Here is a 24,359-nt window from a genome sequence, read left to right as displayed (position 1 = left end):
TTGATGATAATAAAGCCTCCTATAGTCAGTTTAACCTCATAGGTATTAAAAAAATTCGATAACGTTAAATGTTACAGAGCGCGGCAAAAGTATGGATACACCTGGAAATTTCGCGGAACAAGGGTAGGAAAAAATCAAAAACCTCATATCTGACGTAGTTTTTGACGAGGAATCAAATGGTAACCTTGAATTTGACCTGTAACATAACCTAGAGCTCCAGCGACCCAAAAATCGATTTTTCAAATGGAAACCCCCATTTTTTTTATTGCAGATTTGAAAAAAAGCGGAAAATTTTACGTTAAAACATGTATTTATTATTTTTTGAAGGTCATTTTAAGGACGTTACAGGCAAAAAAAAACCCCAATTTAACCTAAAATTGAGTTCGGGTAAGGGCTTTTTTCCTAACTGTACCGCCTCCAAAATGACCTTGAAAAAAAATAATAAAATACATATTTTCACGTAAAATTTTTTGCTCTTTTCATTTTTTTAGCAGATTTGAAAAGAGCGAAAAATTTCACGTTCGATTACGTATTTGTTTTTTTTTTTTTTGGTCATTTTGGAGTCGGTACAGTTGGAAAAAAAGTCCTTACTCAAACTCAATTTTAGGTTAAATCGGGGTTTTATTTGCGTCTGTAACGCCCTTAAAATGACCTTTAAAAAAACAAACAAAAAACTTACTTCAACGTTAAATTTTCCGCTCTTTTTTCAAGTCTGCAATAAAAAATGGGGGTTTCCATTTGAAAAATCGATTTTTGGGTCGCTAGAGCTTGAAGGTCACCATTGGATTCCTCGTCAATAAATACGTCGAAAATGAAGTTTTTGATTTTTTTCCTACGCATATTCCGCGAAATTTCCAGGTGTACCCATACTTTTGCTGCACCCTGTATAACGGAATTTTAAGGGGGAAGTACCTAAAACCTAAAAAGAAAATTTTTTTTTGCTGATTGACTTTTTGAATAGGATTTTTTCTCAAATTTCCAGTGCCGTAATCAGAATTTTCAAATTTTGATTCTATCGAGAGGTACAGCCCATTTAGTACCGATACTTCATTACAGTAAAAATGAAAAAAACGACTCCAAAAAACATTGCCGCTCATTCAAAAATCTCCGGACTTTTATATGTCGGTAGCGCAATCTATTGGTACTCGTTTTATTCTTTTATTAGAATGCATCCAACAGAAATTTGTTTGTTTTATACATGGCTATAGGTGTACAGTAGGGTGGTCCTTATTTCCCAAAGTGCTCCAATCCTCGCTCCCACCCCTCAAAAAGTTAGTTTAGGACTACAAATGAAGATATCCGTCGTCATAACCCAAGTGAAAATAATATGTAAGATCTGACTCCAGATCTGGCATCAGATCTGGTATAAAATCTGACAAATGTCCACCAGATCTGACATCAAATCTGATACCAGATCTTGTATTCGATAATGAACATCAGAACTTATATCAGATCTGACATCAGATCAAATATCAGATCTGAAGTGACTGTATTGACTCTAATTAATTAAACAATAAAATTATTAAGAATTAAAATTTCATAATAAATCTTAAAATTAAAAGTTGTTGAATCAATTTAAATTCACATTATCAGAAACCAAAATATTGTAGGAATTTTTCTTAAAGATATTATCGATGTGATTATTAAAATATAACTAAATGTGTTATAAAATTTTAATTATTAATAAACGTATTGTTCAATTAATTAGAGTCAATACAGTCACTTCAGATCTGGCATTAGATCTGATGTCAGATCTGATATAAGTTCTGATGCCAGATCTGGAGTCAGATATTACATACTATTTTCACCTGGGAACTCCCAACTGTAGTCGCTAAACCCTCCGCATTTTCAAAAAACCGTTTTTTCTCCAAATAACCATGTTATACTCAATATTGTACTATTAAAACGTTATGAAACTATTCTTAATTTTGTAGGATAATTTTATGCGTTTTATATTCAAGAAACTTTACCCTTTTACTGTTCAGGATGCTAAACAAATTCGTTTATACGAATATAACGTTCAATTTTAGGAAAAAAGGCGGAAAATGAGCATTTTCTTGAGTTTTTTCGGGTTTGAGAGCAAATATCGAATTCTGTTGTCTTAACTAAACTACATCCATCAAATTAAACTTTAAGACTTTCATTTAATTTCCAAATGATGACTCTGAGAGTTTCCGAGACCTAAGATCTAACGTCTTTTATTTCAAATTTATTAGTCATTTTAATCACAGTCTTCAATTTTTTTACAAGACATTCCTTATTAAATATTCGAGGTCTTGTTAAAGATTTTAAAAATTAATTAAAAAGTTATTTTTTAACCCATTAAGATCCAAGAGGACGTTTTTCCAACACTTTATTCGGTCTGTATTTTTTGTGAAAATATGCGAGTAACTAATTCTCATGTAAAATTTAATGCCTTTTCAAAATCTGATCTCAGATTTTTGAAAATATGATTACTTCAAAAGTTAAACTTGATTTGATCCGAAAAAACGTGATTTTGAAAAAAAATTTTATAGCACTGCGTGGCTAAAGTTCACGTTTAAGGCACGCTTTGCCGTGACTTAAGCTGCTCATTATTGCACCGCGGCGTGCCTATCGCACTCGCTACGCTCGTGCGCTAACCTCACACCGTGACGCTATTATGAGCACCTTATATCTCGCCAAAGGGGGCCTAAACGTGAATTTAGCACAGTGCTATAAAAAAACGTATGATACTTATGACTCAAGTAGCCCATTCTTAACACGGCACTAGCACCCTCGCTTCGCTCGGGTGCTAACAGTGCCGTGCAATAATGGCCTGCTTAAGTCACACGTATCATAATATACTATTTTTGTATTTCTCGAATTTCCAAATGGAAACAATGTGAAATCTCAGGGGTTTCGTGCAAATATCGCGTCCTCGGTATCTAAACTAATCGACGTATATTGGTCGAGGGCGAGTCCCACACACGGGGAGGTTTGGGGTTGATTTCAACTCTATCGATAAAAAAAAAAAAAAATAATTAGTGGGGTTTAGATTGGAGAAAATAAAGTTAAAAAATACACTTTATAGCACTGCGTGGCATAAGTCGCAAATTCTGGCACCGCTGCGTTCGCATCACACTCGCGTACGCTTGCGCGCTAACCTTATTTAGCGCTACCAGAAAGTGCGACTCATGGCTCGGAAAAGGGGGCATAAATGTGAACTTAGCACAGTGCTATAAAATGTTGAACGATACTCTTTCAATATACTCGCTACGCTCGGGCCCTAAACTACGCCGTGCCAACTTACTTATGCCACTAGTATCGTAAAGTATCATTTTTCTCAAGTCCTTCGTTTTTGAAAAAAATTCTAGAAGTTTTCATTCATTTTTACGTGTTTCGACTATTATTTTTTGTGTTTAAGCATTAAATTTTTCAATCGTAACCCCACTAATTTTTAGTTTAGATACCGAGGACGTGATATTTGCACAAAACCCCTGAGATATCAAATGGTTTCCATTTGATATTCCATAATGAAGCTATGAAAATGTTTGAATACTTTTTCATGAAAATGAGACATTTTTAGCAGTTCAAATTCAAGAAATACAGCAGTGCATATGTCAATTGACATATGGGGTAAGCGGGGGTATTACTGCGCAGCACCTATTACTGCGCATTGCGGAAAATGATTGTTTATGACAATTGTATTGTAAATTAATGAGTAATAATGATTTTAAATAATAGATATTGTCCTCCCACAATATAATTAAAAAAAAAATTAACATTAAAACATCAATTCATTAACGTATTATCGATTTGAAATTTAACTCCTTGATTGAGCTATTTTTTACGAAAGAAATTGCCGATAACACCTATAGAAAAGTACTTGTAACTTTTTACTTATGTGACAATTTGGTTTGCAAATATCATTTTTAATTACTTAGTATATCTATTTTATTAATACGTCGATATTAGTTTGATTAGTTATATTTTTCTACAATAAATTTGAAAAATAAATTTAGTTACGTATTTTGAACCGATGTATCAATTACGGCGCACTGTATGTACCTATTACTGCGCATATGTATAAGGTATTTCATTACAATTGTATGCGCGGCCCAATTAAACTAAATCACTCAGTTTCTAACTCACGTAAAAAGTATCGAAATGCATCTAGAAGAAAAAGGGAACCCATTATTTCGATGAGAAATTACCTCAGCTTTGCGACGGTGTGGTCAGATTTTCCGAAATTTTCCATTTTCATCGGATAAAATTGACATAAAGTTTAAAATGCTAATATCTTAAAATGCCCATTTTTAAGATTTTTTTAAGTAGTCGCAATCGATAGCTGAGGAAATTTTCTAACAATATGCAAGTTTTCAAAGTGTGAAAATGATTATTACTTAGTAAATACTTAGTAAATACTTAGTAAATACTTAGTAATCACGGAAAATTCAGTGCGCAGTAATAGACACATGCCCGCGCCGTAATAGGTGCATCGGTTTTTTTTACAATTTATTATTTTTTGAATAATATTATCTCATAAACCCCAAAAAAAACGTTTTTTATGCTTTAACGAAGCTCCCATCTGTTAGAAAAATGATAACCGATATCAAAATCATTTTTATTTTTTGTTAAATCTACTTCAGAATTAAATATGCGAAAGGTGCGCAGTAATACCCCCCTTTACCTTATGAATAAATCTCATGAAATTTCAATATTTTGCCATTAGGAAAAAAAAATTTTTCTCAAAGCACACTCGTGACATTTTTTGGGGGCTGACAAGTGATTCAGAAACCTGAAAAAAATAGTGCCCATTACATTTGGGTGACGGCCTTCGAGGATTTGAAAAAGTACATGTTAAAGTTGAAGCTGATGAACCAAATTTTTAAGACAATATTTGCTCCTAAATTTGGTTAAAATATTGATCTTTTGAAATTTAAAAAAAACCACATAACGTCATCTTTTTTTTCCAAAATTTCGACAACTAAAATGGGCAATACGAATTGCGCCATTTGAAGTGAAACTGTTAATGTGCATCGCAAAATTCGATTAGAATGCACTCAAAACCAACAATAGGCGCCGGCAAAGCCAATGGTTATATTGTATATAACTTTTTTCACGTAGCACGCACATCGAAAATAGACATACCTCTCGATTCTGCTACTCAAAAACTATTTTTCCCAATAATTTGGTAATGATTCATGGTGAGGCTTATTGGGATATTGGGATTATATACAAATATCAATAAAGTACCAAAAATCGAGTTGAATTTTTCTTAATAGTGTAGAAGGCGCAGGTAACAATGCACACTAGTCAGTGACATTTTTTTCGAAAGTATAGTTTCTGAGGATTGTTTGGTTATGATTTGGACAAAAAAGCTCGATGAGCCTATCGGGAATCAGAATTTTAAAATTAAAAATAGGATGCGTTGAATTTCAAAACGCATAGAAAACGCCGTAAAATGCATTTTTTTCTATGAATTCAAGTTTGGATCCCACTGGAAGTTGTTCTCAAGCAAAGATAAAATTGAAAACTTAACATAAACAATGCGAGGAATGGTAATTTTTAGGTTTTCATACAAATATTGTGGGGTTGACACAAATATTGAAATTTCACGAGATTTACTTTTATACATCAGTGTATATGGCCGATTCTCTGTGAAATCGAATGGCCAAAAAAATTTTTTTTCTGCAAATATGAAAAACTTGTATTTGATGTAAGATTTGTCCCAAAAAATTTTTAGAAAAATTGGGGCCTTCTATGACACTTTTTCAGAGGCCTAAAGTTGGCGATTTTAGGTTTTTTTTTGAAATTCATTAAAAAATCACAAATATTCAAATAATTCCTAGATCAGGGTAAAATTATTCAAAAGTAAAAGTGCCCAGCAACTTTTTTGTTGGAAATTGTCCAAATTTTCAGAAAAAAAGTATTCCAAAGTGATTGGAGATCTCTAGGAAAGTGAAAAGCTCTTGAAAGTTGAAAAAAACACAAAACAAGACATCCAATCGATTTCGAACCGGACTTTCATTTCCAAAACTATGTAAAAAGCTTCCCAAAGATGTTAACTACTGCCTGATAAAGTTTTGTAATGGGTCTTAAAGTTTAACGCAATGTAGACAACAATGTGTTGCGAAAAACGTGTAAGAAAGGTCTGAAAATGGCTGTTTTTGGTGATTTTAGGCATTTTTTGCGTTAAACTTTATGAATGATTACAAAACTTTATCAGGCAGTAGTTGACACCTTTGGGGAGCTTTTTACATAGTTTAGGAAATGAAAGTCCGGTTCGAACTCGATTAGATTTCTTGTTTTGTGTTTTTTCAACTTTTGAGAGCTTTCCATTTTCCTAGATAGCTCCTATCACTTTGGCATACTTTTTTTCTGAAAATTTGGACAGTTTCCAATAAAAAAGTTGCTAGGCACTTTTACGTTTGAATCATTCTTCTCTGATCTAGGAATTATTTGAATATTTGTGATTTTTCATGAATTTCGAAAAAACCCTAAAATGGCCAACTTTGATTATTCTAGAGTGAAAAATTTTGGAAAAAGAGTGAAAAAAATGTAGTTTCCTAATTTTTTTTCTAAATTTTTAATGAATTTATATAAAATGCAGGTTTATGGTAACTTTTCCCCTTTAAATATATAATATTAAAAATACCATGTGTTAGCAGATCATAGTATTAAGCTTACGTATCCGAATCAAGCTGCCTGGAAAGTATTTGCATTTTAAATTTTTCATGTGTAAACACTTTTTCAATCTATAAAAACTGCAACTCCATTAATTTATCATGCAGATTTTGAAGAGCAAATCAAATTTAGAATTTGTTTATGAATATTTTTGTGAATAATGTGAACATTTTTTAAAATATGATGATTTAAGAGAATTATTTTAAGCATGTAAATTGGAGGGAAAGGCACATGGAGTTCAATATTTTAAAACGTTTTCACATCATTTGAAATAATATTAATAGATAAATGCGTTAATTTTAGCTCAAATTGGTTTGCTCTTTAAAACTTTTAAACCATTTGAGTATTTATAGATTAAAAAAGTATAAAGAACATGAAAAGTTGAAGTATCAATGCTTTCCCGTCAGTTGGACTTGACTGTGTAAACTATATACCATAATATGCTAATGCAAGTTATTTTTAGAAATAATATGATATTTAAAACTTGGTCATGCTCTTAAACTTTAGAGCCTACAAGAGCAAACTGACCATGTGGGGCATCATTATCATATTCATAATATATTGTAGTTTCAAAAATGACTTTTTAACAAGATGATGGTACACGTTCGTAGAAAAACGATTTAAAAAATTTCAAAAAGGGTTTGAAAACTTTTTTCCTACCCTTATCAGAAAACAAGAAGCTAGTTTTATTCTATAAATGAAATAGCCGAAATATATTATGAAAATTTCGCTTTTTCTATATCGGTAGTAGTCTCTTGAAATTTTTTTAGATTTCGTAAACTTAATAGAAATAAGATGACTCCATAGTTACGTAGTGTTTTTTTTCAACCTACTGACATAACTTCTTATCTTAAACTTTTTATTACAGGATTATGAAGTTGAAAGAGATAAATATGGTCGATTATCTACTGGAAGGAGCGATAGAAACCGTGAAGATCGTTTTAAAGATCAAATAAAAACAAACACTAATCGACAGAATGTAGCTGCGGGTAATTTGAATAATTATGCTGGAACCTCAGTAAACTCTGATCATAAGTATGGAAATACGTATGGTTTGAGCACTCAATTTTTGGAATCTCTCGGTATTTGCGGCCCGTTGGTAACTCGAGTCTTCGTGGCGAATGTAAGTTCTCTTTACATTATTCAATGCTTTTTTTACTCTACTTTATCTACTAGCCATAAGTATTTTATATATGCGTCGTCATTTGCTGACTCCACAACCTCAGGTTAAGGTTCATTATTCATTCTTCTAGTTCTTTTTGTTTGGCATTTTGTATTTCATTTAGAAAAGATAATGAAAATGCTATTAGACGATGTCACCTAACTTTCGCCATCAGAGAAAGCAGCAACATGGGTACTAACCTGTGTTTTTTATATATGGCCGATTCTCTGTGAAGTCGAATGGCCAAAAAAATTTTTTTCTGCAAATATGAAAAACTTGTTGTTTTCAATGTCAGATTTTTCTCAAAAAAGGTGTTAGAAAAATTGGGGCCTTCTATGACACTTTTTCAGAGGCCCAAAGATAGTCATTTTAAGGTTTTTTTGCACTGCAATCGAGAACCGTGTTATAAGAAACCACACTTTTCCGTTTTTATTGACTATAAAGCGACCTTTACTACTTAACCGTAACACAAAACTTTGAAACAAAAAAAATAGAAAACTAAAATTTTTTCATAACGCTTTAACTTTTCAGTTGGATTACAAAGTAGATGAAAAAAAATTGCTGGAAGTTTTTAAACTTGCTGGAAAAGTATTGCACGTTGAGCTAGGAAAGGATAAAGATGGTAAATCACGAGGATTTGGAGTGATAGAGTATGATCATCCAGTTGAATCGGTACAAGCTATTTCTATGCTACATAATCAACAACTTTATGATAGACGCATGACTGTTAGACTTGATAGAGCTAATGAACCTGATGTACCTCCAAAGCTACCTGAAGGTAATTTTCAATATCTTTTTAAATATAAAAATATATCATCACTGCAAATTAAAGAGTCTTGAGAAGTAAAGTTATCATAAACGTATCATGAGATAAGATAGATAATTCACATCGTTATCTTAAGATCCAGTTTCTCAAACTTGAATATTTATGATATTTTAAGAAGAATTCAGTTGTAGACCAAGTTGAAAACCGTTGTAATATGTAATGAGGTTCAGGCCCTTCTAAGACATTTCTTGACGCCAGATCGGCTAATCTGTCCCCTATCGCATTACCCTTGATGCCCATGTGGCCAGGTACCCCGATAAGTCGGACCATGTTTTTAGCTGCCAGCGCCCCCAGGGCTTCCTTGCACTCCCAGACCAGCTTCGAGATTACTGTCCAGGAGTCCAACGCCCTGAAGGTTGCCAGCCAGAGCAAATGCTTATGCGTTTGTTCTCCGTTACGAGTTCAGCCATTCTGTACGAGCACCCCAGAATGGCCATAATCTCTGCTCCAACCAGCCCTCCGTTTTTTGACCCGTCAGTATACCAGCATTCTCCGGTGTCTGGTAAACTGTCCTGTTAGACAACCAGTCCTCTCTTGATGGGAATATGGTTTCTCATACTGGCTCTTCAACTATGCGGGCCTACATCCAGTCACCCCGTATACAGAGGATTGGGTCGTTAAGCAGCTTCAGCCTGGTATGCCTCGTACCGTGTTTCCACAGTCCAAGTAACCTGAGGCGATGTGCTGCATTTACTGCCACTGCTTGGACATCGTCATGGATTGGTAGTACATCCATGATTATCCCCAACGCTTTTGTTGAGATGGTGCTCGTTGCCCCTGTTACCCCCTTTAGCATGAGGCCCCTGAGTTTCTCTAACCGGCCCTGGCCCCTGTCAGTTCTACTCTGGGCCACGACACCACGGAGGCATGGGTTAGCCTAGCAAGCAGTATAGCCTTGCATATCCATAGGAGTGTGTTGGGCTTTAAGCTCCGCATCAGCTGTCCGGCCATACTGCAGGCCCACAGCGCCGTTGGTTGGGGTGCGCATGCTGATTGGGGTGAAGCGGGCGAGTTTGTAGTATCCTGTCTCTCAAGTATCTATCGCCACCTTCTCCAATGTCTTGAGGAAAAAGGAAGTCAGGCTTATGGGTCGGAAGTCCTTGACAGCAACGTGCTGCACTCAGCCGCCTTTTGGAATGAAGACGATTTTTGCCGTTCTCCATTCCAGTTATTTGTGCTTGCACGCAACTGAGGCCCTGAATACTCTGACAAGTGAAGCAATGAGTAGGTCCTTCGCCTTCTGTAACAGAGCCGGAAAAATTCCATCAGTCCCGGGGGACTTGAGTGGCCCGAATGTGTCTATCGCCCAGGCGACCATGCCTGATCTTACCACATCTTTCGCCACTTCCCACGACCTCACAGTGGGTCTGGGGAAGAGGGGGAGAGGGGGGGGGTTGGTCGGCCCCTCCCCTACATCCGCCCTCTGATCTGTGAAAGTTTGCGTCCAGCAGCAGCTGCAGGTATTTTTCTTCCGAGTCGGCATATTGCCCTCCTGGCTTTTGGATTGCTTCAATCCAGCTTGTGGTCCGACCTGCGAGGAGGCGGCTGAGTCTAGTGGCCACTTTGCCCCCTCAATGTTCTCGCAGAAGTCCCGCCAAGCTTTCTTCTTGGCTGTGGCCGTACTGTATATGTATAGCCTCTGCAGCTCGTTGTACTTTACTTCATCCACATCGATATTTATAAAGCAGGCTGTATTAAGTGCCCTCCTCACCTCTGCTCGCTGTCTTTGAAGCTACTGAGTCCACCAAGGCATACCTCTACCTCTTGCCTTTGGTATCACCGTCAAGCAGTTGGCTTCATAAGCTTACATAATTGTCGTCCTAATGGTGGCCACTGCTTCTTCGCAGTCTTCTCTGTTCTTGATTGAGGGCGTGTATCCCTCCAATTTCCAGTTGAGACTCTCCTCTATTCTGTATCCAGTCTGTGTGCCTGGGATTTCTGTAAGGTTCTCCTTCCTGCACATTTGTAGACCATGCATTTTGTATTAGGTTGTGATCGGAGAGAACGGTTCCTGTGATACCCGCCAACCCCGTGTCGCATGTGAAAATTCCTGGGAGCACAATGTCAAGTCTATGATCATCTCCCTACCTCCACTCCTGAACGTGGGTCAACTGCCCACAGTGTGCTTGAAGAGCATATAGGTTTGCCAAAAATACCTCTAAATTCTGTTGTAAGTGTTCGAAAGAATGTAAGCCACTGAATATGAAACCGTTTGAACGAAAATCCTAGCTGCTACTATAGTGAAATGCTTTCTTAATCTGCATCAAACCATTGTTGCCGTTATTTAATATTGGTGTTTTTTTGGGGGGTTTGTTTAGTTGAAATATAGTAAACTCACTTAAATCCTTACTCATAGTTGTACAGCTTTAAAGTGCAGGAAACAACCTTTAATTTGGTTACTTCAAAAACATTCCAAGTCATATAGAACCGGAGATACAGATATATGAAGATTCACGAATAATTTAAGTATTAAATGTGTGAACCGTTGATGAACTAGATTTGATACGTGGATTATTCATGAAACTTCATACAGCTGTATTTCCGGTTCTGTGTGACTTATAATATTTTTAAAGTGACCAAATTAAAGGTAATTTTCAGCACTTCAAAACTGTACAACTAAAAATATGGATTAAAGTGTGTTTAATATTTTTCAAATGAACAAAACTAAAAATAACAACTTATCCTTTTTTTCTCGATTTCTTGTCAAACGTTCATTTGCTATATCTTCGGTTCTGTTTGTAATAAAATTTTCTTAACATGACCAAATCAAAGGTTATTTCGTGTTCTTCAAAGCTAAAAAATTTATTATGGGGGCACAACAGTTTCAATGCGAGTAAAATGACACAAACCGTTAAAAAATGACAAATATCTAATATTGTCATATTTTTTCAATGTCTTTTAGCATTACAGTAATATTTTTGAGTTCTAAGAAGCATCCAATCTTCAAACTAGAATAAAAAGTAACTTTTCATGCTTTGCTGACGACTAAAAAATAAATACAAAAGTATTACTGTAATGCTAAAAGACATCGAATAAATATGACAATATTAGATATTTGTCATTTTTTAACGGTTTGTGTCATTTTACTCGCATTGAAACTGTTGTGCCCCCATAATAAATTTTTTAGCTTTGAAGAACACGAAATAACCTTTGATTTGGTCATGTTAAGAAAATTTTATTACAAACAGAACCGAAGATATAGCAAATGAACGTTTGACAAGAAATCGAGAAAAAAAGGATAAGTTGTTATTTTTAGTTTTGTTCATTTGAAAAATATTAAACACACTTTAATCCATATTTTTAGTTGTAAAGTTTTGAAGTGCTGAAAATTACCTTTAATTTGGTCACTTTAAAAATATTATAAGTCACACAGAACCGGAAATACAGCTGTATGAAGTTTCATGAAAAATCCACGTATCAAATCTAGTTCATCAACGGTTCACACATTTAATACTTAAATTATTCGTGAATCTTCATATATCTGTATCTCCGGTTCTATATGACTTGGGATGTTTTTGAAGTAACCAAATTAAAGGTTATTTCCTGCACTTTAAAGCTGTACAACTATGAGTAAGGATTTAAGTGAGTTTACTATATTTCAACTAAACAAACCCCCCAAAAAAACACCAATATTAAATAACGGCAACAATGGTTTGATGCAGATTAAGAAAGCATTTCACTATAGTAGCAGCTAGGATTTTCGTTCAAACGGTTTCATATTCAGTGGCTTACATTCTTTCGAACACTTACAACAGAATTTAGAGGTATTTTTGGCAAACCTATATGCTCTTCAAGCACACTGTGTGCCCCGGTTCAGGATAACGAGGTTCGAGGAGGTCAGACTTTCCAGCAGTGCTTCGCCCCCGCTGTCGATGTCAGGGCACCCTCAAGCCATATGATGCGTTTATAGGTCTCACCTACCATTCACGCCTGCGACCGGTTGAGCAACACCGAGCAGGCTAGTTGAGCCCCCTCACCCGCCAAGGAAACCACGGGCTAAGGCCCGACTCCCCGGGCTATGTCAAGGTCCCAGTCCGTCAAGGGGGTACGTTTGCATCACACATCATGTCGGCTTTAGAAGGCTGTTCCCAAAATAGAACTAGAATTCCGAACCGATAACTAAAAAATTATGCAATCCAAATTATTAGCAAAATTTTCACACGTATCACCCGGATCGTCACAGTCCAATTATTATTTGATAGAATTAAAAAACATATAAATATATAATATGGTGCATTATTTTAAAAGCTTGATGACATGTCTTGTTATTGTAGCTATTAGAAAACTTTAAAAAAATTAAAACAAAGACGGTAGAACTTTTATTTTACCGAATTCTACCTTCCGCCACTATGAAATTTCCATCAATAAAGACCACATTGATTTGCCAGTCGGATGAACATACAATTGTCCCCTCCGTGACCTGTTCTGAACTCAGAATCGATTGTTTTCCCTCATTAAACACATTTTTATAAATATACAGCAATATTGTGGTACATGGGCGGGCCCTATTCTATACATCCTAAAGAAAGTTTTTTTGCACCACTCGTCATCTCAAATAGTCTCAAAACAATTGTTCATAAGTAATAAATGAGTCCTTAATTCATGTGAAATTTTACATCATTCCGAAAATAGGGCCAGTAAACGAGCTAGACAGTCATTTTGACCTCTTTAACTATATGAGGGTCATCTTTCAGAACTAAGGTACTCGATTTTTACCCGTAAAATATTCAAATCTTAATTGCTTCGCTATAAAAATAGATGCACACGAAAATTGTAATAGTAAAATAAAGTGTTCACTCCGTGATTGACGAGTTTGCGAACTAGAACTTTTTGTTTTGACTCTGGTGGCATAAAAACGTAAATATTCCATAAAAAAACAAAGAATCAAGCATCAGAAACTACGGGGTCCGGAAAAATTGAACTCTAAATAGAAGAAAGTAAGTTTTTTAGATTTTCCAATATTGCCCATTTTACCCTCTCCAAATATCACACTTTTGAAATAATGCACCATATACAATTACAAATATACAATGACTCATATAACCGGAGACATTGTTAATATAAAAAATAGTTAAAATAACGATATTGCATACGGTCAATGCGTAGAGCTCGGACTGCGGGTCCATATATTGTTCACTTACCACCATTTTTCACTAATAATATCTCCGGTTCTAATGGTCTCATTAAGACGAATGAAAAAAGAAAATCTTCGTCTTTTCATGTAGAATAAAATGAAATAAAATGTTTTTGTATATATTCAATAGTTTAGGAGTTATAGCCGTATAAACAATTATTTTTATTTGATTTTATTCATCTTAAAGAGTGTCCAATTTCTACCTCGTGCAGAATTTTTGAGGCCATCGTAGGGCCTCGCCACATTAACCCCGAAAAAAATACACTCGAAACAAAGAGATTCGTGGCTCCTGAATCTGATTTAGTCAAAAAAAAAAAAGACTTGCTGGCCGCTAATCAAAGTGAAGAATAAAATAAAAGAAAATTCGTGAAAAATGGCCTATAATACGCCCGGGGGAGAAATCAGAGCAAAATTGGGACTCCTGGCTCATAAAATCGTTATATTTAATATATTTTCCAGCCCTTCCAATAGATATAAAAAATAGATACTTGATTATTAACGAGACACACCTGTGTTTATGCATGTAAATGCAAAAACATGAAAATTAAAGATTAATGTTAACATTTTTGGTTTCTGATGTGTAAATATATTTTTACAGGTCCTTTTACAATAAAAAATATGTCTGTAGTTCCTTTTATTATTAAAATTCATCCAGGATTCATATATGATGACTTATGATTTTCAAGTCCTTGACCGCATGATTTTGAATGTAATATTTAATCAATTGTGATCCTTCAGGTCTCAAAAGTTTTGTAATTAAATTCTTTTTCACTTAAGTGTAACAGAATTTCAAGAAAAAGCTTGAAAATTTTTATTCACATTAAAGTACAAAGAAAATGACAAAAATAGCTTTTTTACTAACGCTTATTGCTATATTTGAAGATAAGCAGATTAAAAAAATAACTAAATAAAAAATCTGCTACACTTAAGTGGAAAAGAATTTAATAACAAAACTTTTGAGACCTGAAGGATCACAATTGATTAAATATTACATTCAAAATCATGCGGTCAAGGACTTAAAAATCACAAGTCAATATATATGAATCCTGGATGAATTTTAATAATAAAAGGAACTACAAACTTATTTTTTATTATAAAAGGACCTGTAAAAATATATTTATATATCAGAAAAAAAAATTTTAATATTAATGCTTAATTTTCATGTATTTGCATTTATAGGCATAAACACAGGTGTGCCCCCTTAACATATTTGCTCAAAACGTGGTGAAAGCTTTAGGCTACCTTTCTTTTTATAGCAAAAGAATAACTTTTTACACTATTACAAAGCGATTTTTAAAAATAAGGGTTTTTTGCTCAACTCTACTGGGCAGGAATGTCAGCGTCCAAGCAGCAGACATCGAGGCGAAGAGCATTTTCTACGATATCCACGCTCGCCTCGAGACATCGGAGCAGATTCACCTTGATGAAATTCTCGGGCCGTCGTGAGGACTGGAGTTGTTTCGCGACCTCTTTTTTGCGCTGATTCATCGCGACGAAACCCTGAGCAACATAGAGCATTTGTACTATCTCAAGACCTTGATAAAAAAGTGTATAGATTCTCAAACATAAAATATGCACCTCATCTATGGTTCACGTAGGGTTGGAAATCCATGCGCAAACTTGTAATTTTAAGCGTAAAAGGGTCAAAAGAAATTCAGTCTAATGAATTTTATTTCATGAAAAAACTTTCTAGAGGACACTTTTATACGATTTATGCAGTGTTGGAATTTCTTATTGCTAAATTTTATTGCATAAAAATGAAATATTGAGATTCTCAAATTATTTCCAATATTATCGAAGCAGTCGAAACCATAGGCTACCGCTGAAGAGTACTTTAAAGAACAAAAATAGAAAGAAATAAATAAAATATAATTCAACTTCAAATAAATTACCGTACCACCTATTCATATTATCAATTAAAACACTGTACGTTTCTAAATTAGTCAATATGCTACTGTAGGTCTCAAAGGTATTGGTATGGGTCTCGGAGCTGGAGGAAACAGACTTACAGACGTTGCCAGAAATATTCCGAATGTTCAAGCTAATAATTCTACAGGTACTAATACAATTTCTGCTCCAGTGCTTTCCGCCAACACATTTGGATCTAGCCTGGCAAACGTAGTACCTGCACAATTAGGTAATATGAAAATTTTATATTTTGTAGATCTTTATCACTAATAGTTTGATAAAACCATAATTTAAAATTGTAACTATGTGATATTCAACCCATTTTAACACGCTTTTATATAATATACCATCGTCAGAATAACGGAGAAATTATACCTTTTCATTGCTCTTTTCAAATTCAACCTTAAGCGTACAATCAATGGCAAACCAGTTTTTAATCTTGCGAGTTAAAAAATATTAAAATTGAATGTTAAATATAATAATTAAATGACCGAACCTAGTTTTTCCCAGTTTGCACATTTTTTAGGTCACTTGACGGTCAGAATTAAAAACAAAATGTAAAAAAATATAAATAGAATTTATATTTATATCCCGTGAAATCACGCAGAGTGATGATGTAAAAAAAATAAAAATGCTCTATTCTACCTATTTTTTTACGGAGAATCTAATGGTGACCATAGATTTGATCTGCGACATACCTTCAGAGCTATAGCAAACCTAAAATCAAATTTTCAATGAAAACCCAGATTTCTTATTAAAGTTTAGAAAAGAGCGAACAATTTTAATTTTCGTTTGAATGAGTCTCGAGTTATTCTTTTTTTTTCATGGTCATTTCAAAGGTAAATGATATGTGATTTTTTCGGATTTTCATATCAAATTCTTTTAGTTAAACCTTCCAACAAACATTAAAGGTGAATTCGTAGAGGTTCTTGGACTTGAAATTTGTAAAAGGTCACTTAAAATCTCATGATTTTTGTGCAAATACAGTGTCCTGGATACCTAAATTAAGATACTAAATATTATCGTGATTTGGATCACAAAATAGTGTTTGGGACCCGGAAATATGAAAAAAAAACTCCTTGGATTAGGTTTTTAACCCATGCCCCAAGGACACGAATTTGGCATGGTACTTTTCGTTTATACCACGTCCTAATCGAAATGGAAAAAACTATGAAAACAATAAGCCTTTTCCCTTTTCCCTTTTGCCTTTTCCTTCAAGAACATCAAAATGAAGGTCGTCATAGAGCCTTTTGGAAAAATATTCAGTAGAAGTTTCCGAAAACTGGATTGAAATTTTGAAATTTTAGCTGGCTTTTATATCTCCTTAAAATTATTTCAATGTTACAGCGAACCAAAATTTTTTTTTTAAATAAAAACCTTTATTTTTTGTTGCACATAAGTAACAAAAGTTACTATAAAAAAATAGTTCGCAGTTTGAAAATTGAAATGAAAAACATTAGTTCTCAAAAATACGCTTTTTTTAATTTATTTTCAATTTCTTATAGCAAATTGCTAATTTAGGTAATTGTGAACACCACAATTAAATATAATGCTATCAAAAACAAAAGAGACTGTAGTTTTTATGAAAATTCTGTGTTCGATTGAGACGTAGTAAAAGCGAAAAGTTGAATGTTAAAATCGTGTCTTTGCAGCGTCAATGGGTTAATTACTAAAAAGGAGCCGAATACTTTTTTATTCCTCGAAGTATAGGAATTGAATGGATGATACTTTGGGGAATTTAAAGAAAAATTGATGTTCGGAATAAGTCAAAACTGTATGAATGAAGTAAAGATAAAGGGTGGTGATTTACAGCTTCAGAAATTGGAACTGAAAAATTTCAAGGAACGATTAGAAATTGAAGAAAAATTGAAATTAAAAATTAAGAATTGAATTAAGGACAAAATTTTAAGGCGACCGAAATAGTACATTACGTGCCTAGAAGCGAAAAACTGGAAAGCCCCAGAGCATGTGTAATTATCGGCCGAGGCAAAGCTGAGGTTGAAAAACACGAGCTCTGGGGCTTTCTTTTCTCGATTCATAGATACGTATACTATTTTTCATGAATCCCCCAGCAGAAATTAACTTTTTCGTTTTGGCCGCCCGGACGACAAAGATTAGTTTCGGCTGGGGTAGCATGAAAAAAAGTTTCTAATTGTAAATAATATATAATTAAGAATTTTCTGATTGAAATTTTAATTTCAATAAAAATATGAGTTTGCTATGCGAAGCACGCAAGAAAAATGAATCTTTTCTACTTTTAAATATATGTGAATGTCAATACATGAATAAAATGTAATATTTGTTACATGATATATTTTACCTTTTGTTAGCTTCGGCCTTGTCCAATTCCAATGCAGCAGCACTTCAAGCAAGTTTAGCGACTGGATTAGGTGCTAACCTCACGCCCAATTCATTGCTTAATAATTCGATCACAAATGAGTTAGCATCAAATTTAAATAGTTTCACACATAACACGAGTCTTGCAAATCTTCAAGCTTCATTAGCTAATGCACAATCAACTACCAATTTTGCTTCAAGAAATTTACCAAAGCTAGACAACGAGATAACTTTTAGTAATAATAATTCATTTGCAAACACATCCTTCAATACTAGCAGAGAATATGAAACTGGATTTAACAGAAATGATTCTGATCGAGTTAATATGAGTAATGCATCTTTTGTTGGTGGAAATAATCAAACAGCTGGTAACAGACCAAATAACTCTAACTCCCGCCAAGGATCCGAATCAATTGTTATTCAAAATGTAAGTTAAATTTACTATAAAATATTTTAATCATAGTAGTGAAGGTATTCAAATTTTCAATCTTCAAAGAGGATTTTTTCCTCTTTTCATTGTTCTTGTTGAAATTCTAGAATCTTTATTTTCTATTGAAATGCAGTCGTTCATCCCTTTCCTTTACACATTATTTATTAAACTTTTGCTTCCTCATTGAGGAAGTTCTGTGATGGGTCCAAAATGGACTTGTGTCAATTTTTGTGTCTGGTAAATTTCGATTATATATTCGTAAACAAGACAGAATTTGTGATTGATGTATGTACGTGTGCTTTTTTTTTATCGAGAAAGGAAATCTATTTACGGATTCAACATGCGATGGTTGCACGGATATGTTGGACTTGAATAGTGTACTGGTCGTGCACTATTATAACCGACTAAAACCTTCCTAACTTCTCCTGCACTTTTCATTCCACGCGGAACCACCGTTTGGTATTACCTCGCGAGGAGGAACTATCGCTCTGTACGAGCTCTCTTGGGTGAGACAATCCCCATCCACCGTACGACACCAGGTTGGGCCGAGTGATGTATGCCCCGAAAGGAACTTGTCGGTACGTTGCCTCGGCATTACCTTAATCCATTAACGACCAAAATGCTTAATTTTTTCATTGGTTTTTGCAGCGATTTTTTTTTATTGTAGTTTTAGGCCTTAAAAAAATTTTGCATGGACTTATTTCGATGTAAAATTTAATGCTTTTTCAAAAACTGAGCTCAAAATTTTGATTTTTTGCGTAATAAAAAAGTTATAGCTACTCAAACAAAATAAAACTGTAAAAATTTTTGCAAAAAATTAAATTCTTGATTATTTTTAGCCTTGTTACCGCTAAGGAATCACGATATAAACATGATCATGGGTGATCACAACTAATAAAGTATTTCAGTGAATTATAATAGATTTTTCAAACCACTACTTCAAACAAAAAATAACTCATGTTCATATAAAACATAACTCATTTTTACTCGAAAACTATTGAGTTTTGAGAAAAAAAAGCACAAAACAAAAGTTTGAAAAGTGGTTCAAGAATTTTATGAAAATTCCCTAAGATACTTTGATAGTCGTGATCACCTCTAATCATATTTATATCGTGATTCCTGAACGGTAACATAGTGAAAAAAATCGAAAACTTGATTTTTTCATAAATTTTTACGTGTTTTTTTTTGTTTAAGTGGATATAACTTTTTTAACATGCAAAAAATCAAAATTTTGAGCTCAGTTCCTGAAAAAGCATTAAATTTTACATCGAAATAAGTCCGTACGAAATTTTTTTAAGGCCTAAAACTACAAAAAAAATCGTTGCGAAAACCAACGAAAAAATCAAGAATTATGGTCACCCGTTAACGCCTAGACGGACAGAACTTTTTTCTCTATTGTAGTCTGCAATTAAATCATCTTATCAGAGCGAAAAAAATTCTTGAGTATCTATTTTCGATCTAAAGTTAAACGTAATTTTTGAATATGAGTTTATAATTAACCTCTAATAAATATTAAAAAAGTTATAAACAATTTACTGCGAAAAAACAGGATTTTTAATCCTGAAAAAAAACTTCGATTCAAATTTTTTTTATGAAATTGACTTAAACTGTGGCCAATAATATCCAAAATTGTGGAATAAGAACCTAAAGTTTAAAATATTGCAGGTAATTACTGTAGGCCTTTGGAGTCTACTATCTTGAATCTTCAAATTCCACCTACAGTATTTTAAACTTTAGGTTCTTATTCCATAATTTTGGGTATTATTGGCCACAGTTTAAGTCTCTTTCATAAAAAAATTTGAATCAAAGTTTTTTTTTAGGATTCAAAATCGTGTTTTTTCGCAGTAAATTGTTTATAACTTTTTTAATATTTATCAGAGGCTAATTATAAACTCATATTCAAAAAGTACGTTAAATTTTACATCGAAAATGGGTACTCAAGAATTTTTTTCGCTCCGTGAAGATGATTTAATTGCAGACTATAATAGAGAAAAAGTCTGTCCATCTGGGCGTTAACAGGTTAAGATACTCAAAGCACACGCCCTGCCTCTGCAACGAGCAGCTGACCAAAAATCATACTTTCCTAGAGATCTCTATGGTTATTTGGAATTTTCTATACGAAAATCAAAAATTTGTGTACGTATTTTCCTCTGAATAGCCAAACCCACAGCCGCCAAACATCACCTCTCGATAGACTGACACGTATCTCGAGGATCTGCGTCATGCGTATCGGTATTGGAATCAATTATCAACGCGCATAATTTATTAATGCAATCAATAGATTTGCGAGAAGCCATTTCGTTCGTAACCGCTTGTGAGTACGTACGCTCAACACCATGAGTTGAAAGACGTATGATTGTGAATTCCATGAATTTTCCGCCCATATGAGATTCCGAAGTATGATTGCTCATTGTCTAGCCAAGACGCATAAAAGGAATAGTACTTATTGGGATCTGAGATGGAGGCGAGACTATCGAAACCACGTGACCTTTGTGGCTACCGCTCATATTTTATGTAGCATTTTTTACCGATGATCCGAGTTTAACATAGAGAGTATTGGGTATAATACGAGTTTATGCTATGTTCATTGCAGTATATTTATTGCTTAATAATCATTTTTTTTAATCAAACAAATGTGTTAATAAGTTCCCTGTAGTATTTGAATAGCGGATACTGCCCCATTGTTAATAATTTTTCGAAATTATTCAATGACAAAGGTTTTAGATTGCTTACCTCGTCTGCTTTGGTAAAAGATACACATGCAGACTGCTCGTCGATTCAGTTTGCTCCTCTATGTAATGCTGTGAGAACATAGTATTACATCATGAATTCAAATAGATGTGATTTTTCGTAGTTTTCACCTCGAAAAAAGATAACAGTGATAGTAAATGCTTTGTTACTGGATGTGACACTCGTGCAGATAAAAACATAACATTAAAATACCACAAATTTCCAAAACGGAATACAATTGTCAAAATGGAAAATGCGCTTGGAAAAGTTAAAGATTACAATCGAACAAGCTTAGCGAAAAGCCATTAAATATAAAAATGTATTACATAATCGTGTGAAAGTGTGCTCTTTGCACTTGACTATAGACGATTATTATCTAACAGGTGTGTATTTATAAAATGTTTTCAATTTAACAGCTAGTATGTCATAGTTAAGGTTATGTTTACATGTCAGTAACTTTGAAATTTGTTTCAGAATTTGATTGCAAGAAGAAGTGTTTAAAACCAACAGCAGTCCCATCTTATAACTTGTCACAGACTTTTTGGGGGAAAAAAAGCTCTTGGTGATAACCGCTTGAAAAGACCTATTCAGCGTCATAAACGCAAAAAGATTCAAGCCCAAGTCTTAGATAATGTAGACTCAAGCTCAGCTGCTGAACTGGCTTTTGTTGCACCTCAAGAATCTATAATTCAATGTGACAGTGAAGAAAATGAATTAGCAATTGAGCACAAGAGAAGTGAACACGAAGAGATGTTACATGAGCTTAGTTATGTACAAGAGCCGATAAATAGTGCCTTGTCAGATAAGGCAGATATGGAAACGACATTACCAATGACATGTACGCACTTAATAAGTACAGATAAACGACTCAGCACAATGACTGGACTTGATTCGTTCAAGCTTTTGGATTCACTAATATGCCTTACAGTGCTCTACAAATTCTTTTCCAGTGCTATTCTGAACGTTATTGCCAGAAGGTATTAACAACTATGCTCAAAGCATTGAGTGTGTGTCTCGGAATATTTATTCCATGGACATCAAGAAGTAAAAATTTAAGAAATATCCCTAAGAGCTTTGAGGGGTTTGAATCTAAGCACCAAAAAACTGTGCTGTCAAATTATTACATATTCTCACTATAAAGGAACACAAACAGTGAAGATCATGATATGAGTGCTACATGCTGGGATGATTACTTTTATAATGGTGGTCGAGCAAGTGATTTATCTATATTCAATCAAAGTAATTTTGTAAAAGACTGTCAGCCAAAAGATGGGATCATGGTGGATCGTGGCTTCTTAATAGATGGGCCATATGAGACAAATCAAATACATTTCTGTAGACCTCCTTTTTTAAAACAAAGTGCCCAGTTTAGTCAAGAATGGAAATAAAATAGCTTGTGCTCGAGTGCACGTAGAAAGAGCGAATCAAAGAATAAAGAGATTTCAAGCTCTAGGAGGTACGATGCCATCATGTCTTTTGCCATTAGTTGATGATATATACACAGTAGTACGTGCAATTGTCAATCTTAGTTCACCTATTCTGAGTAATGACAAGTTTGTAAATAATGACAAATAATAATAAATATGTAAATATGAAAATATATATAAATATAGTATTTTTTTAAATAAATAGCAATTTGCAGCAATTTTGTGCCATTTTTGTGTAAATCGAGAAAAGTGCATTTGTTTCTTTAAATAACGACTCAGCACGATCATCTATTAAAAAAATGTGAATGCATTGTTTGATAGATTTTTGTCTCACCTTTCCAAAGCGGTATTCAGATTTAAAAATGGCCTAAATTTCGCCGAGATACAGCTGTTTTTGTGCGATGCGTTTTTGTAACTGAAAATTCAGTATTTCGGCTTCGGGTTCTCGAAAAATCACGTTTTTCCTCTCTCTTTACAACATTCTGAGAAATCTATAGGAGCTATCGAAACGAAATTTTAGCCCAAAATTTTGCAAAAGTTACTGCAAAAAATTAGTGTAGTTTTCAAATATTTTTGGGGTTGGCTCAGACATTCAAAGAGAAAAAATAGATCGTCAAATCTTATTTAAATCGAAAATGTAAATTCTCGTTTAGTGACTAGTGAAAATTATTTAAATGGGCTAAAAATTTTTTGGGATTCTTTTTTAGGCATATGGAAGACATTGTAATCCTATACACTGAGAGAACGATTGGTGGGCCGCCCCACTACGGTCGTGGTATAGCCACTCATGTGCTATTGCGTAGCGGCGACACAAAATTGTGTGTCTGATCCACAAAAATTGCGTTAGGCATGCTCAATGTAGATGAGGGTTAGGTACTCAGTAAATTTTGTGGGACCGTCACACAATAACGTGTAGCTTGCGCACAACAACGTGTAGCTCGCACACAATAATGTGTAGCTCGCACACAAAACTGATGTGTAGCAGCGACACGGCAACTTGTGGTTCTGCTACCAGGCGCCGTGTGGCGTATATTCAATCGGTCTCTCCGTGTAACGTCTTGCATTCAACCAATAAGCATATGAATTGATTGTTTTCAACGATAATTTAAAAAAATTTAATTGCATCCATGATGCAAGAAATTTGTTGCAACAATCAAGAAGAGTAAAATCAATTTTCTCTTTTTTAAATCCTCCAATAATGTTTAATATTGGCAATGATATATAGATCTCAGTGCGTTGATTTGCTCTTCACTCGCTAGACAGCTTTTAATGATCTAAACAGACTCATGTCTTCCACTGCTATTGAAACAAAATGAATGAATGTTAAGTAATGATTTTAAAGTAAAATTTTAAATACTTTTATAATAATATATTACATATGCTTCATAAAAGCTGAATTGGGCAGATTTCTTGCAACAATCGCAGTCAGGGATTGTTTCTCATCATCGGTCAAATGAACCGTAGTTTCATTATTGAATTTTTTTTCTATTGCTTCATTATAACAATTGTGATCTAATAAAGGCTTTATTTCATAGTTCTCGAAAGCATGCTCTTTCTACGAGCATTTGCCGTCGGTACAGGATAATGTTTCTAAGTGATCGTGCTTTCTGAAAGAAACCGAATTTTTACTCTTAATTATTTGTCTTTGAAATCGAACAATTAACCTAAAATTAATGAAATGGTTTCCTTACGCATAGCGCGCATAGCAAGGTCGTAATGACATGCTTACACTTTCCGCTTTTACCAGCTTTACATTC

The 24,359-nt window shown here is 34.1% G+C and overlaps 1 protein-coding gene across 1 annotated transcript in view; it reads left to right on the top strand.

Moving 5' to 3' along the window:
* LOC106651191 (myelin expression factor 2) overlaps positions 1–24,359 on the top strand; it is a 62,171-nt gene that overhangs the window by 15,594 nt on the left and 22,218 nt on the right. The window contains exons 3-6 of the mRNA XM_014369601.2: positions 7,517–7,771; positions 8,342–8,588; positions 15,731–15,907; positions 18,009–18,442. Coding sequence (XP_014225087.1) covers positions 7,517–7,771; positions 8,342–8,588; positions 15,731–15,907; positions 18,009–18,442 — 1,113 coding nt within the window. The remainder of the gene's footprint in view (positions 1–7,516; positions 7,772–8,341; positions 8,589–15,730; positions 15,908–18,008; positions 18,443–24,359) is intronic.

This window comes from Trichogramma pretiosum, unplaced genomic scaffold (genome assembly GCF_000599845.2).
Source record: "Trichogramma pretiosum strain Unisexual culture from Peru unplaced genomic scaffold, Tpre_2.0 scaffold8, whole genome shotgun sequence".
In the NCBI taxonomy this organism is placed as follows: Eukaryota; Metazoa; Arthropoda; class Insecta; order Hymenoptera; family Trichogrammatidae; genus Trichogramma; species Trichogramma pretiosum.
This window is presented reverse-complemented; position numbering and strand designations above follow the sequence as displayed.